At 35.7% G+C, this 17,244-nt stretch overlaps 2 protein-coding genes across 2 annotated transcripts; both read left to right on the forward strand.

The window, feature by feature from the left end:
* Nucleotides 1–427: 427 nt before the first annotated feature.
* Nucleotides 428–4,773, forward strand: LOC111206604. The gene is made up of 10 exons (XM_048739399.1): nt 428–603; nt 681–948; nt 1,074–1,170; nt 1,253–1,377; nt 1,491–1,575; nt 1,666–1,792; nt 1,923–2,107; nt 2,210–2,336; nt 2,449–2,622; nt 2,693–4,773. Exons 1-10 carry the CDS (start codon nt 445–447, stop codon nt 2,804–2,806), a joined length of 1,461 nt encoding a protein of 486 aa, XP_048595356.1. The 5' UTR covers nt 428–444; the 3' UTR covers nt 2,807–4,773.
* Nucleotides 3,193–7,436, forward strand: LOC125577981. The gene is made up of 6 exons (XM_048740204.1): nt 3,193–4,063; nt 4,216–4,340; nt 4,398–4,699; nt 5,049–5,704; nt 6,083–6,705; nt 7,398–7,436. The coding sequence occupies exons 1-6, from the start codon at nt 3,193–3,195 to the stop codon at nt 7,434–7,436; spliced, it is 2,616 nt and encodes an 871-aa protein (XP_048596161.1).
* The last annotated feature ends 9,808 nt before the right edge of the window (nt 7,437–17,244 follow it).

Raw genomic sequence — 17,244 nt, forward strand, 5'->3', positions numbered from 1 at the left:
TTTAGTAATTGATTTGCTTCGTAAAGTTACGGATATCCATATTTTTTGGTTCAATTCAAAACGGATAACGAATTGAATCAAAACTTATTAATATTTTGCCCAACTTTATCGGTAAACAATAAAAATAATATATATATAGTTTAGCTTTTGATTCGTTATTTGTTTTGATTCGAACCGAAAAATCCAAAGTTTTATTGGAACCATGCATATGAGTTTTATATTAAAAAAATAAAAAGTATATAGTGTGAACACATTTATGAATATAGTGTGAATGCATTAGCATATTTATTATCAAATCATTGTGAAGCTGTCACGTGTCTATTATAGTGTGAATGCATTTATTTCAATGATTCTCCTTTAATATATAAGGGATGTGTATATATATGTAAGTTAATCCACACGTCCGTAAAAGCTTCAAAATCAAACTTCCAATATCTTAATAACATGTCTCATCTACGAAGGAAGCCAGCTACTTTAGTCTTTATTGATGATATTAAACCAGGGAACAATAGTTACAAATTAAAGGTGCAGGTTATGAAATTGTGGAAGCTATGGAGATCAAAAAAAGTTGTCTCCATTGAGATGGTTCTTGTGGACGCAACTGTGAGTAAACTACAATATTATTTTTGATGATTTCTATTTTTAGTTTATGTAAGATTATCTAACTTTTTCAATTGTAGGGAACAAGGATACATGCATCCATTGATGAGGATTTGATACAAATATATGAAGGAAAAGTGTTTGAGGGTGATGCTTTTTTTATAAGCAATTTTACACTTGTGAATTATGCAACAGAGTATAGGACAAATCCTTTTCCGTACAAGTTGACGTTTTATCGAACGACAAACATTACTCCTTGTGATGATTTTCCTTCTTACTTGCCAAACAAGTATCTGAAGAATTTTTCAGAGATTCATTCTGGGATCTTCAAGAATGATGTTTTGATTGGTTAGTAACTTTTTATTAGTATATGTGTATATTTAACAAAGATGCTTAGTTAAATTTCTTTGAGTAATTAAATTTATTTGCAGAACTAATTTTTTTTTTTAATTTATACATCTTTTCTGGTTAAGATGTTGTTGGTCAGATTGTTCATGTTGGTGCTCTCACTGAAATTTATGCTAAAGGGAAACAAACTAACAAACTCAATGTTATTCTTCGGGATGAAACGTAAGTGCCTTGAATTCATATTTTCATTTTTATTAATGTCTTCATTCTATTAATTGATTTGGTCCGTTTGTCTCTTTTGCAGTGCTTCAAATTTGACTTGCACTCTTTGGGGTGATTATGGGAAACAGGTTATAGACTATGTTGAAGAAAATAACAACTCAATTGTTGTTTGTGTTGTGCGTTTTGCATGTGTGACCGAGTACAAAGGTATCTTTTAATATTTTCCCCCCAATAATTATTCTCCTAAAATACTTACTCAGACCTATACAATTATTTTGCTATACTTTGAAAATTATTTTTCTTTTTTTTTCTTATTAAAGGAGTTCACGGTATTTCGAATGTGTTTAATGCAACACAGTTGATATTCGATCCTCCTGGTCCTCATTTTGATGATTTTCGATCAAAGTAAGTTTCTACACAAATATATATATATATATATATATAAAATATAAAAGTGTTTTATTACCATGTTTAACAAAAAAAAATTGTTCTCAGGTTGCCAAAAGATGACATTATTCTCTCACGAGATGATGGATTATCTGGATCTACTGTTTCTTGGCATGATGAGTTATTTACTAAAAACCCTAGGAAGACATTAAGAGAGATATTAAGAACTTCCGAGGTACTTAAATGTTTAATAATATGCTATGGTTCTAAAATATGATTTTTAATTGAAGAGGGATATATTGTTTTTGCATGGCTTTAGACTTTGTAGCTGAAGTGTGTGTGTGTATATATATATTTGTTTATAGATTGGAAAGTATGTCACCACTGCAACTGTTAAGTCGGTGGAAACTAATCCAAGATGGTATTATGTCGTGTGTGCTGTTTGCGAAAAGACCGTTCATCCAATTGAAGAAAACCCTGGTGATGAAGAGGGCCCAGTCATGTTTGATTGTCTACAATGTAATCGGAATGTAACTGAAGTTCTAGCCAAGTAAATTTACTCATCTTCATTTTAAGTTTAATTTTATAATTATATTCTTCACTTTATATATTTTATATTTTATTGTATTCATCATTGAATGTTTTCATTTAGGTTTAAGCTGGTGCTATTGGTTACTGATGATTCCACTGAAGAAGCTAAGTTTCTTATTTTCGACAATATAGCTTATCCTAATTTTCTTAATAAGACAGCAGATGAATTAGCTGAGGAAGTGGCTGAGGTATAATGATTGTGTTATTGTCTTTTTTAATATATATATATATATATATATATATATATATATACTGATAACAAAATTCAACATAGATTCTGATTATTTTTTAAAATCTAAGGATGATGACTCTGTTTTGCCAAGAACTCTGAACGATCTAATAGGCAAAACATTGCTTTTCAAGATGGGTGTTACGTCCAAAAATTTGAAGAGTAGGAAGTCAACTTTTATAGTTGACATAGTCACAGATGATGAAGTGATCATTGAACAGTTTTTGACTCAGAACTTATCAAAGGTATATTCAAATTCTTATTATAAGTCTGTTTATTGCTTTACTCTAATTATTTAAGAACTTTGATTTACAGGATGCTACTATTTCATATGCTGATGATGCTTCGCAGTGTTCCATTATGAAAAATGGAAATAATAAAAGGCTGGGTGTCATGGACGATGGTGTTGTAAACAAACGAAGGCATTAGATAGGGATGGGGCTTACTATAATTGGTTTTGTTTTAACTTATTTCCTTTAAAACGTGTTGGATATACCACGTTATAGGTGGCTCATGCTATTAACAATGGCTCGGGCCCTTATGTTTTTCAACTGTGTGGAGAGAATTACCATTTAATAGGTGGTATATTACCAGCTCCTGATAAAAATCCAGCTTTTCTACAACTCTACATTCACGACCCAGTTAATGAAATTGCCAATAGAGTTGCTGCCTATGGGTAAGAAGTTTTCTTTTTGGAATAAAAGCAAATTTACCAAATAATATGCATTACTAACAGTTTTTTTTTTGTTTGTTTGACAAGGAAAACTGGACCTACATCGCAAATAAGGCTGGATATTGTTGAAGCCATTAAGAAAATGTTGGATACACACAATCCTCATGTTAAAGCATTTAGAACAGCTCGAGACAGATTTTCCAACAGCGGCTATAATAATAATCTGCGGCTGGTACTTGCAAGTGAGAGAACTACTGATGGAAGAACTCATAATCTTCCAACTGAAAAAGATGTTGCGGCTTTGATACCTGGAGATTTTAGCATGGCATTTGAAAAAAGGGATATTGTGATTGAAAGTACTACAGGAAAGCTACAACGGATAAGTGAGTTGCATCCAGCTTACTTGCCATTACAATACCCATTGCTTTTCCCCTATGGAGAAGATGGTTTCAGACTAGGAATTGATATTGGGTTTGTTGATACGGCTGGAAGAAAAAGAAAAACAGTAACAATGCGAGAGTTTTTTGCTTTTCGTATACAAGAAAGATATGGTGAATCACCTATAATCCTGATGTCTGGAAGATTATTCCAACAGTTTTTGGTGGATGCATACACTATGATTGAGTCTAACAGACTCCGTTACATCTTTCTTAATCAGAAGAATCTACGAGCAGAGTATTATGATAAAATTGCGGCATCAGCTGATAGAGGTGAAGACGACCTCTCAGAACAAGGTAAAAGGATTTTTATTCCTTCTTCTTTCACCGGAGGGAAGAGATATATGATGCAGCATTATTTAGATGCTATGGCGACGTGCAAGTACTACGGTTATCCTGACTTCTTCATTACAATAACCTGTAATCCTAAATGGCCAGAGATTACTAGATATTTACAAAAGCATGATTTAAAGACCGAGGATCGTCCAGATATTTGTTGCAGAGTCTTTAAAATGAAGCTTGATAACCTTGTGGAATATCTAACAAAGGATAAAGTTTTGGGTCGAGTTAATTCAGGTACACTTCTAAAATTTTGTTATTATCTGTTAAAATAGATAATTTCATGTATAATCCATTAATTTTAATTTTAATCTTTGCAGCAATGTATACCATAGAGTTTCAAAAGAGAGGATTACCTCATGCTCATATGGTACTTTTTCTCCATCCAGATTCTAAGTTACCCACAGGTGATGATATAGATAAATTCATATCTGCTGAAATTCCAGATAGAGATTTAGAGCCTCATTTATACGAGATAGTTGGAGATTTAATGATACATGGTCCATGTGGTGAGGTTAACAAAAAAAACGTATGCATGCATAATGGGAAGTGTACAAATTTTTTTCCGAAGCCTTATAGCACGATAACAAAAATTGATGATGCTGGATTTCCTATATATAGACGACGTTCTGATGAGAGGTTTATCAAGAAAAAAGATTTTGACTGTGACAACAGATATGTAGTTCCTTATAACGCTACTCTCTTGAAACGTTATCGTGCTCACATTAACATTGAATGGTGCAACCAAACGAGATCAATCAAGTATCTTTTTAAGTACATTACAAAGGGTCCAGATTATGTTAGAGCTTCGGTCCAAGGGGATGATACAGATGATACTATCGACGATGAGATACAGAAGTTCCTTAGTTGCAGGTATGTGCTAATAATATACAAACTGTTTTGTCTCTTTCTGATGCTTTTTCTCTTGAGTCCATAGTTTTTTTTTTTTTTAAAGTAGAAAACTAAGATGAGACAAAACTTTAGAGAATATACTTGTGTAATTTAAAATCAAGTTAGGAATATTCTATCAAGTCAAACATATGGTTTTATACTTTATTGAAATACACTTTAGCGTTGGGTACATAATTAATAGTGGGAATAGGAATGTTTCTAAAACGACCAGTTCCTTACTAAAAAGAAAAAATATATTAACAACTCCAATTAAATAAAAAAAACTAAATTCAAAATAGTGTTGACAGATTGCTTTTATTTGATGATGCAGGTATATTTCAGCGTGTGAAGCAACTTGGAGAATACTAGCTTTTCCAACGCATTTCCGAACAACCACAGTAGTTAAGCTTTCCTTCCATTTACCTAATCAGCAAATGGCAATTTATAATGAAGATGACCCTATTGATGATGTTTTAAATCGTTCGGCGGTATTGCGGTCAAAGTTTCTAGCATGGATGGAGGCGAACTGTAAATATCCGGAAGCAAGAGGTCTAACGTATGCGGAATTCCCCACAAGGTTTGTTTGGGTACAAAAGACGAGAGAGTGGAAGCCACGTGACAAAGGTTTTGCAATAGGAAGGATTACATATGTTCCACCTAAATATGTTAACTCATACTATCTAAGAGTTTTGCTCAACATAGTTAAAGGCCCAAGGAGTTATGAAGAGATACGTACAGTCAAAGGTATTGTTTATAAGACGTATAAGGATGCATGTTATGCATTGGGATTATTGGATGATGATAAAGAGTATATCGAAGCAATTAACGAAGCCAGTTTCTGGGGAACAGGGAACTTTTTAAGAAAGCTATTTGCTATAATGTTATTTTCTAATAGTATGGCTATGCCTGTTAAAGTTTGGAACGCAACATGGAGAATCTTGACAGAAGATATATTATACAAATTAAGAAAGGAAAATAATAACCAAAGTAAGTTATGTTCTTCTTTGTTAATTATACTTTAGATTACGTGTGTGGTATTTAACCCTTTTTGTCTTTAGGTGTCTATATTACAGACGAAGACTTAAAAAGCTTGGGATTAGCAAAAATAGAAAAATATTTGCGTAGGAACGGAAGTTCGTTGGCTAATTAATGGGATGCCTCTTGCTGAAGACTTGGTTATGGATAAAAATATTAACCATCTCATTATGGATGAGAAGTGTTACAATCGGGAAGAGTTAAAAGGTGAACATGAAAAGTTACTAGCAACGATAACAGATGAGCAAAAGCTTATTTATGATGAAATACTACATGCAGTAAATCATAAACATGGAGGTATGTTTTTCGTTTACGGTTATGGTGGGACAGGAAAAACATTTTTATGGAGGGTTTTAGGCTCTGCTCTTCGATCAAGAGGGAAAATAGTCTTAAATGTTGCATCAAGTGGTATAGCTGCTCTTTTGTTGCAAGGGGGAAGAACAGCTCACTCTAGGTTTGGGATTCCTATTGCCGTCAATGAGTTTTCAACATGCTCGATAAGTGCGGGTTCACATCAAGCAGATTTGATTAAAGAGGCTGAACTCATTATATGGGACGAAGCTCCAATGATGAGTAAACACTGCTTTGAAACTTTAGATAGAACTATGAGAGATATACTCAAATGTGACAAGGTTTTTGGTGGTAAGGTAATCGTCTTTGGTGGAGATTTTCGGCAGATCTTACCAGTCATAGTTGGAGGCAATAGAGTGGAAACTGTGTTGTCAGCTTTGAACTCATCATATCTGTGGTCAAGTTGCAAAGTTAGGGAACTCACAAAGAATATGCGCCTTCTAGGCGGAGATAATAATGAACTTGCAATGTTTTCAAATTGGATACTGGATATAGGAGATGGGAAGATTAATGAGCCTAATAATGGTGAGATAGAGATTGATATTCCTGAAGATCTATTAGTATCAGAATGCGAAGATCCCATACGGGAGATTGTGAAAGAGGTATATGGAAATTCTTATACAAGAGAGCGTAACCCCAAATTTTATCAAGAAAGGGCTATATTGAGTCCACGGAATGAAGATGTCGACAAGATCAATGAATATATGCTATCTCAAATAAAAGGTAAATCTTTTGTCTGATGTTTATTTTGTGTGTTTTAGAAGAAGTATTTGGTTTCATCTCAAATCATTAATGTAGATTATTTTCTCTTGAATATTTGAATAGGTGAGGAGCGTTCGTATCTCAGTTCAGATAGTATAAATACTTCTGATACAAGTAAAATAGATGATATGGTGTACACTCAAGAATATCTAAACAGCATTAAGATCTCTGGATTACCAAATCATGATCTAAAGTTAAAAATCGGTGCACCTATTATGCTGCTTAGGAATATTGACCCTAAAGGTGGACTATGCAATGGTACAAGGTTACTTGTAACACAATTAGCAAATCACGTCATTCAAGCCAAGTTTATAACCGGTGACAAAGTTGGCCAAAACGTTTTGCTCCCAAGAATGTTTGTTTCTCCACCAGAAGCAAGATTTCCATTTAGGATGAGACGGAGACAATTTCCTGTTGCTCTTGCTTTTGCAATGACTATTAATAAAAGTCAAGGTCAGACGTTACAAAAAGTTGGATTATATTTGCCGAGGCCTGTGTTTTCCCATGGGCAATTGTATGTTGCTGTATCCAGAGTAACATCGAGGATAGGATTGAAGATCTTGATAACTGATGACAAAGGAAATCCCCAAAAAAGCACAATGAATGTAGTATATAAAGAAGTTTTCCAAAACATTTACGCTACATAGGTGTTTCAATGTGGTTGCCAAGTAAGTTTTTTTTATTATGTTTAATATATACATATGTTAACAGTTACTTATGATATTTATTTAATACTGATGCTGACCATATCTTCCTGCTTCGCCCACCTCTACCTGACATGTTTGGTGTATCATCTCCATCACCGTCCTCTCGGCTGACGCTTTCTTGTGCGTGTTATCTTTCCACTTCTTGTATATTGCACCTACTTTGTTTGCCCTCACCTTGGCTCCACTCTCTGTCTTTATCTGTATTTAGTTACAAGCGAGCCTCAAGTTAGGACCATAAGACATTCTTTAACCAAAAGACAAATTTCCTTATTTTGTAATTAGGGTACGAACCTTCCCAATGGCTGTTACACGATCTCCATTGTTCAACTTGATGTACTTTTTACTTTTCTGTTTACCCAAGACAAATCCAGCTTAATAAGATTACATTCTGAGACATTATTATGATGCATATTAATTGTTTAATATTTTCAAAAATCATTTTGCCCGCGTCCACGCGGGCTGGACACCTAGTTTAAATCAAATTTTGCTAATCTTAGTTATGTTCTGGAATTTGATAGAATATTTTGTTGCTTTCTTTTTTACATGAATTGAATTTTTTTTAGTTAAACATACTTTTACTGTCACTTATTTATTTTTGATCTCTATAACATGGATTAATCATAAATGTTAGATCTACAACATGTAAAATTATATTTTTCACATGCTCATACTTTTACCATTACAAAAGATAATAAGGGATAACCTGTATTTGAGAGAAGATTATAGATATATGCTTTATACTAAGATAGACAACTATCTAGTTCCTTTTCTGATGCATGATTCTAGAGTTTGTAGACCAAACTCTGCAAGGCATTTCACGATACATTAGCATATGGCATCGTCAAAGCACACATATACAGTTAACTAATGGAGCATTTATGCCCTGATATCAAATCTTTTCTTGATACTAAGAAAATGGCAAACTTTTTTGTTGATTGAAAAATCACATATACAAGAGTCTTGATACGTCTCTAAACTTTTGAGCATTTCATAAACGAATCAAGAATGCCCCAACTCATTCATATTAAGTTATTAACCAATCAGCTCTCACCTAACGACATAAATTCCGCTCCTGAGCTTGCGAAGTCTTTTTTTTCTTTCTTTTTGATCAACTGAGCTTGCGAAGTCTAAAAGTTCGTATTCAGTTGGCTTGGTCTAATTCTCTTTACAAACATTATTATATATTTTTACCAAAAAAAACATTATTATTTTTTTATATAAAATGTAACATTACACATAAAATAATAAAATACAACCAAATACAATTTTAAAATAAAATATAATAGAATTAAAATTTGAAGAAACTTTCTTCTAAAGCTTCTTAATGCAATCTTCATGTTTGAGTATCGGCCATTGATGAAACTCCAAATTTCAAACTACTTTGTTTCCTCTGTTGTATAACATTAGTCAACTTTCAACTTGGATCTATAGATGTGGAATCCAATATAATGATTCTCTCAAAAGAAATAAAAGTTGAAACGACTAGTCTTCAACGATTCTAAAAATAATCGCCAAATAAAACATTATTATTTATCATAAAACTTAAGCTTTATTTTTACCTTAATTAAAATATTAAAATATACCCTCTCCGTTTTATAAAGTCACATATTCTAGAAAAAAAATTGTTTCAAAAAAATTTATTTTTTGTATTTTCAATGCATGTTTTATTAACTAACTACAAACTTAAAAAAATTTAAATGCACTTATTAGATTTTTATTGGCTTAAAATTATGGAAAAAAAATAATCACAAAAAAACTGTGTAAAATTAATGTGTGTTTATTAAAATGTGTGAAAAATCTAAAATATATAACATTTTGAAACTGAATACAAATTTACATATTATTAATAGATATGTGGCCAATATTTTTCGGGGAACTATATCATTCTCTAAAATATGTAACATTTACTTTACTGTTGTTATGTTTTGTCATTATTAATCGGCTTTTTAAAATTTATTGTTTTCAGTTACGAAACAATAAGTTTACGATTTCCATATCTCAATAAAATAGTTTTTTTTTTTGCTAAATTGTAAATGTCATTGCAAATGAATGAAGGTTTGGTTACAAGTTAATGCAACTCAGTTTACTTTTCAGCCATTCTGAAAGTTTAGAGGTGCAAAAAAGTTTTAAAAAAACCCCTAAACCACAAGGAGATCATGCTCAATCTTAACCAAACAATGGAAGCTAGAACACAATACCAAAAGAGAACAAAAGACTAACAGCATAAACACCCCCTCCCAAGCACTTCTCGTATCTAAGGAGCAACCAAAGACGACAAGAGTAAAGCCATAAGAGATGTTTAGTCAGGTCTCACCGAGGTGGCTCCAAGCAGGCATCGACGGCAACGGCTGGCTCCCATCCCGGAGCTCCGCTGGAGGAGGACGCTGGCCAACAAAACTCAAGCTTTCTCGGTATATGCAGACATGTAGACCCGACTTCGACGCCGTTTAAAAGATGAAGCACTGGCTACGGTCAAACGTAGGCGGTCGATTTGGCTCCTATTGGTTATTGATGTATGTTAATTGGTTTAGTAAATGTGTAAATATCTGGTTTGTTCCGGTTTAGTCATCAGGTCAATTGTATATATTCACATTACAGCTCATTCAATAAAGCCAACAGAAAGTTTGTTTATTTTATCTTCTCTCGAGTCTCTTCTTCCACCATTGTTGAGCTCAAGAGTAATTTCTGTTCAAACCTTGTTTAACTAATATGGTATCAGAGCAATACGCTTAGCTCGTTCGCTCTTGATTCTCCTCTTTTCATCGCGATCCATTTTGCTTCACGATTTTTTCATCCACGATGGTTCTCACCAATATTCGTCGCAACAATCGCCGTCCGACTCGATCTACACGTGCTGGGAGCTCTTCGACTACTCCTGATGCTCCGATCGTCACGTCTCCGTTGCTAGATCCGGATAGCGTTCATTCACCGCTGTTTCTTCATAGTGCTGATCATCCAGGTTTGACGTTAGTCTCTGTTTCCTTGGATGGATCAAACTATGGTCAGTGGAGCTCTGCGATGAAGATAGCCTTGGATGCGAAGAACAAAATGGTTTTCATCGATGATACTTTTCCGCGCCCTGAAGAAGGTAACCCCCTCTTTCGGATCTGGTCTAGGTGCAATAGTATGGTCAAGTCTTGGATATTGAATACGGTCTCTAAACAAATCTATGGTAGTATCCTCTCGTTTAATGATGCTGCACAGATTTGGGTTGATCTTCATAATCGTTTCCATAAGACCAACTTGCCTAGAACATTTCAACTGGTTCAACAGATTCAGGATCTTCGTCAAGGTTCTATGGATCTCACAACCTACTACACAACGTTGAAAACCTTATGGGATAATCTTGATAGTTCTGAAGTTTCAGACCCTTGTGCGTGTTGCACTGCTTTCCACTGTGCAGGCCAACGTCAGGTCCAGGCCAAGGTGGATCGCAGCCGTACAATCAAGTTCCTTGCTGGTTTAAACGAAAAGTATTCCATCATCAGAGGCCAAATCATCATGAAGAAACCTCTTCCGGACCTTGCTGAGATATGTAACATTTTGGATCAAGATGACAGCCAGAGATCATTCAACTCTGCTGCTATCCCTGTTACATATCAAGTTAGTTCTCCTCCAACTCATCTTGGTCAGGTGAATGCTGTACAGAACCCGTCTGATTCTTTGATTGGCAACTCTCCTGGTGCGTTGAATGCTTTTCAGAAGAAGGATAATCGTCCCATTTGCTCTCATTGTGGATTTAGTGGACACATCATTGATCGGTGTTATAAGTTGCATGGATATCCCATTGGATGGAAGAAAGGCAAGCCTTTTCATGGCAAGCCTCCACAACACACTCAGCAGCCTTCTCCTCCTGCTGTTACAGCTCAGTTTTCAGCTCCTGAGACAGTTGGTTCTGGTGGTCTAGAGAGTTTGGTTGGGAATTTGTCTAAGGATCAGATTCAGAACTTCATTGCCTTCTTCAGTTCTCAGCTTCAGACACCCTCTTCTGCCTCTCATCCTCCTATCCATTCTGTGCCTTCTACCAATCAGTCTTCTAATCCTTCTGGTATTTCTTTCTCATCCTCCACATTCGGTTTCATTGGTATCCTTACTGTCTCTGAATGTGTGACTGATGCGAAAACATGGATCATTGACTCTGGTGCGACTCATCATGTTTCCCATGATAGAAGTCTATTCCATGATCTTGATACCAATTTTAAACACCATGTCAATCTTCCTACTGGTAGTCCTATTACAGTAAGTGGCGTGGGTAATGTGATTATCAATGCTGATATCACACTGAAGAATGTTCTGTATATCCCCGAGTTTCGCTTAAATCTGATAAGCATCAGTTCTTTGACTTCAGACATTGGTTCCCGAGTTATGTTTGATCCTCAGTGTTGTGAAATACAGGATCTTACCAAGGGATCGACGATTGGAAGAGGTAGACGGATTGCGAACTTATACGTATTGGATGGAGAAGTCTCACCGCTTGAAGATTGTGTTTCTCCTTCTATTGTTGCAAATTCTGTTCTTGATGCTTCTGTTTGGCATAAGAGACTTGGTCATACTTCTTTTACACGTTTAGACTCCATCAGTGATGTACTTGGGATTTCAAACCATAAGAATAAAGGTTTAGTACATTGTGATATTTGTCAACGCGCAAAACAGAAGAAATTACCTTTTCCGACTCGTCAAAACATATGTTCTTCCCCATTTGAACTTCTACACATTGATGTATGGGGCCCTTTCTCTGAAACTACTCAAGATGGTCATCGGTATTTTCTCACCATTGTCGACGACCACACTCGTGTAACTTGGGTCTATCTTTTAAAGTTAAAGAGTGATGTTCTTACGGTTTTCCCAGAGTTTATATCTATGGTCGAGACTCAGTTTGGCGCCAAGATCAAGTCTGTTCGATCAGACAATGCGCCTGAGCTTCGATTTGATGATCTATATAAGAGGAAAGGGATTGTTTCCTTTCATTCATGTCCAGAGACTCCTGAACAGAATTCAGTGGTGGAACGCAAGCACCAACATATATTGAATGTTGCCCGGGCCTTGCTATTTCAGTCTCATGTTCCTTTGTCTTTATGGGGAGACTGTATACTCACTGCTGTGTTTCTTATTAACAGAACACCAACTCCTTTACTGAAGAATAAGTCACCCTTTGAAGTTCTCACAAAGAAGCCTCCTGAGTATCATCACTTGAAGACATTTGGTTGTCTTTGTTATGCAAGCACATCTCCCAAGCAACGAACCAAGTTTCAGGCTCGTGCTCGTGCCTGCATTTTCCTTGGATATCCATCTGGATATAAGGGCTACAAGCTTCTGGATCTTGAGAGCAATAACATCTTCATTTCTCGCAATGTGATCTTCTATGAAGATTTATTCCCACTTCATCGACATGATATCTCTAATGAAGTTCAAGATTTCTTTCCTACGGTTGGTGATCCTGTTCCTGATGTTTCTGATGTTCCTTCTTCATCATCAGTACCTCAACCATTGGATCTTTCGTCTGCAAAACGGGTTTCTAAGCCACCAACTCACCTGCAGGATTATCATCTATATTCAGTTAATTCTTCAACGGAGCACCCCATTTCGACTGTTATATCTTATTCTGCGTTATCTGATCCTTACATGATCTTTATTAACGCAGTCAACTCCATTCCTGAACCATCTACATATGCTCAGGCTTGTAAATTTAAAGAATGGTGTAAGGCTATGGGTATCGAAATCACAGCTCTTGAAGATAATGATACATGGCTGATCTGCTCTCTTCCTCATGGTAAACGTGCAATTGGATGCAAATGGGTTTACAAGGTGAAATTAAATGCAGATGGAACTCTTGAGCGGTTCAAAGCAAGACTTGTGGCTAAAGGCTATACACAACAAGAGGGCTTAGATTATGTCGAGACATTTTCTCCTGTTGCCAAATTAGCCACTGTTAAGTTGTTGATCGCTGTTGCTGCAGCAAAAGGATGGTCTCTTTCTCAGTTAGACATCTCTAATGCGTTCTTGAATGGTGATTTGGATGAAGAGATATACATGACTCTTCCTCCCGGATACTCTCCAAAACAGGGGGAATCCTTTCCTCCAAATGCTGTATGCAAGCTCAAGAAGTCTCTATATGGCTTGAAACAAGCATCACGCCAGTGGTTTCTTAAGTTCACCGATGCTCTCCTTCAGTTGGGTTTCACAACATCATCTGGCGATCACACTCTCTTTCTTAAGAAGTCTGGAGATGTCTACATGGCCGTCTTGGTTTATGTCGACGACATCATTATAGCCAGCAGTTGTGATAAGGCCACTGATCTCCTTAAGGCAGCCTTACAATGTTCTTTCAAGCTTCGTGATCTAGGAACTCTACGTTACTTTCTTGGACTAGAGATAGCTCGATCTTCAGCGGGGATCACTCTGTGCCAACGAAAATATATTTTGGATCTGTTAACTGAGACAGGACTCCTTGGTTGCAAGCCTGCTTCTATTCCGATGGACCCTAGCATCACGCTTACTTTAGAAGATGGAGATTTACTACAAAATGTTGAGCTATATCGTCGCCTTGTTGGGAAGTTGCTTTATCTCACATTCACACGGCCAGATATAACTTATGCAGTGCACAAATTATGTCAGTTTACTGCATCTCCCCGCCAACCTCATCTTCAAGCCGCTTATAAAGTGCTTCATTATCTTAAGGGCACTGTTGGTCAAGGCCTATTTTACTCTGCTCAATCTGATATGAAGTTATCTGTATTTGCTGATGCTGATTGGGGCTCTTGTTCTGATACAAGAAGGAGTGTTTCTGGTTTTTGTATATTTGTTGGGACTTCTCTCATTGGTTGGAAATCAAACAAACAGGACACTGTCTCCCACTCTTCTGCTGAGTCCGAATACCGTGCGATGGCTGATGCTGTTCGCGAGACCATGTGGTATCGGTTTCTCCTTGAAGATCTTTGGGTAGACACCTCTACAGCAACTCCTCTGTACTGTGATAACATGGCAGCTATTCACATCGCTAACAACTCCGTGTTTCATGAACGGACCAAACATATGGAACGTGATTGCCACATTGTTCGTGAGAAGGTTAAACGTGGTCATATCAAAACACTTCATGTCCGTTCAGAAAATCAGTTGGCCGATATACTTACTAAACCTCTCTATCCTAATCCCTTCCGGCATCTCTTGGGCAAGATGGAGTTCATTAACATATATGCTCCATCTTGAGGGGGAATATTGGTTATTGATGTATGTTAATTGGTTTAGTAAATGTGTAAATATCTGGTTTGTTCCGGTTTAGTCATCAGGTCAATTGTATATATTCACATTACAGCTCATTCAATAAAGCCAACAGAAAGTTTGTTTATTTTATCTTCTCTCGAGTCTCTTTTTCCACCATTGTTGAGCTCAAGAGTAATTTCTGTTCAAACCTTGTTTAACTAATAGCTCCCTATCCGGCTGCGCGACACAATGGATACGTATCGACGTCAGGGCACACAGAAGCAAAACCCAGAGCTTGGAGGATGGAATTGACGAGCAGAAGGAGTGTAGAAACTCCTTGAAAACAGACGGGTCCGGGTAGAAGAAGGCTCCTCCTTAAAGCATTTGACATCGTAACTAAGGTTGTCCTCAAGACCCAAGCGAACAACATCGATAGCAAGAAGAAGTTACCTAACTAAAACCCGATTCCATCATGGTTGTTGTCTTTTGAACTATGGAGAGAGGTTCTCGATGGCTTACCTCACAGCCACCTTTCACTCAAAAGAGAGGAGAAGCTCTACGGAGAACCTTGGAGAAACCCTGGTAGAGGATTCGACTGGAACGAGATGCAGAGGCTGGTACGGCGACGGTAGCGACGCGTCTTGTGTTCCGGCTGTCTCGGATCTCAAAGTTGACCCAACTTCGAGCGCAATCGCCACTAGCAGGAGACCCAAGGGCCCTAGGGTAATCTCGACTCCTCTTGTCTCGCCGGAGCTCCAGAGGAACCAAAGACAACTTCGATATCTGACTATTCGGTGGAGGGCTCCAAACGGATCCAGAGACGCCAAGCAAGGAGACAAATTGAGTGGAGATCGACAAAGGGAAGAGGTGGAGATGGACACAGCGGGAGATTCTGGGGCCTTCTCGCAGCACCAGACGGCGCCGGAGAGGCTAGGGGAAATCGGTGATTTCAATAAAATAGTCGAATGTCAAATATTAATTGCTGCCGCGGCATGCAAGCAACCTGTGGTATCACATTGTCCCTGCTAGACTGCAAAGGTTAATAACATGTCAACGATTTCAATGCATGTGTCTCGCTCATTCGCTCTCGATAATAGTACGTTGACGGTAAGGATACTTTTATACCACTCTGTTTATGATACGAGGACCGTATTATAATAATTAAAAAATAATGTGTGCAATGCTTTGGTCCAATTCGTTCGGTTTGGTTTGCTTCGATTCAATTTGGCCTTATTTTTCACACATATTGGTTACTGGCTTACTGGACGAATGCAAGGGTAATTTCGGTTTAGCATAGATACCATGTCACTTGAATTTTATACACGATTGTTTAGAAGATCTTTTTTCTTTTTTTTTTGGGTTTGATTGGGTTAATATTCTTCCTACAAAATTTCCAAAATACCCTCTTTTAATCCTTCTATTTTACTCTAAACTAGAATAAGATACTCTGAGTTTATTTGTATACTAGGATAAGACCTGCGCCTTGCGCAGGGTAAGTTTATTTGTATATATTATCGATAATTTATATATTTGATCATTTTATTTATACATATACAATATTTTTTGTTGTTATTATATAATTTATTATCGGATCAATTTTTATTAAAAATTATGGAACAAAATTATAATTAATTTATCATGGGCTGATCGGATTGGACATTAAACAAATTATGACATAAAAACCTTATTTTTTTCATCGAACACATTCTTGAAAAAAATGAACAGTATTGTTTCCACAGTTGAATTATTTTGACTTTTATCTTCCATATGGTTTTGAAAGCTTTCATATCAACCATCGAATTGATACATGTCATTTTTATATTTTTAGTCATATACTTAAGGAAAACTCACATTTTTGTAATTTAAAGTCGGTTTAAAAAATTCAAAATATAACATATAAGAAAAAGTCTAACATATAAGAAAAATACAACATATAAGGTGTCATCATTTTTGTATTTTAAAAGTTGTTTAAAAAAAATATATATAACATATAAAGTTTCCTCATTTTTGTAATTTAAAGTCATTTTAAAAAATCAAAAATATAACATATAAGAAAAAAAATTATTTTTTATTATATGGTTAATGTGATTGTTTTTTTAATAATATAAAATAAAACAAAAGTGAAGAAGAATGCAAAAATTGTTATCAAATCTTTATTATTCATAATAATTAATTATCATATATATGTAAATCATATTAGGTTTTCGTAGCTTTTATTTAAGGAAAAAATACACACTTCTTATATTTTAGGTTAATATAATGTTCTTTAGTGGACATTAAACAAATTATGACATAAAAACCTTATTTTTTTCATCGAACACATTCTTGAAAAAAATGAACAGTATTGTTTCCACAGTTGAATTATTTTGACTTTTATCTTCCATATGGTTTTAAAAGCTTTCAGACCAACCATCGAATTGATACATGTCATTTTAATGTTTTTAATCATATACTTAAGAAAAAATTACATTT

The sequence above is a fragment of the Brassica napus genome, chromosome A9, assembly GCF_020379485.1.
Source record: "Brassica napus cultivar Da-Ae chromosome A9, Da-Ae, whole genome shotgun sequence".
Classification (NCBI taxonomy): Eukaryota; Viridiplantae; Streptophyta; class Magnoliopsida; order Brassicales; family Brassicaceae; genus Brassica; species Brassica napus.

Excerpts from the sequence above, each read along its gene's own strand:
- LOC111206604 (XM_048739399.1), top strand. The coding sequence starts at position 445 with ATGTCTCATCTACGAAGGAAGCCAGCTACTTTAGTCTTTATTGATGAT. Across the intron at positions 604-680 it reads TGGTTCTTGTGGACGCAACT|GGAACAAGGATACATGCATC; the intron begins GTGAGTAAACTA and ends TTTCAATTGTAG. Across the intron at positions 1,171-1,252 it reads GTTATTCTTCGGGATGAAAC|TGCTTCAAATTTGACTTGCA; the intron begins GTAAGTGCCTTG and ends TCTCTTTTGCAG.
- LOC125577981 (XM_048740204.1), top strand. The coding sequence starts at position 3,193 with ATGTTGGATACACACAATCCTCATGTTAAAGCATTTAGAACAGCTCGA. Across the intron at positions 4,064-4,215 it reads TTTGGGTCGAGTTAATTCAG|ATTCTAAGTTACCCACAGGT; the intron begins GTACACTTCTAA and ends TTCTCCATCCAG. Across the intron at positions 4,341-4,397 it reads TACATGGTCCATGTGGTGAG|CCTTATAGCACGATAACAAA; the intron begins GTTAACAAAAAA and ends TTTTTTCCGAAG.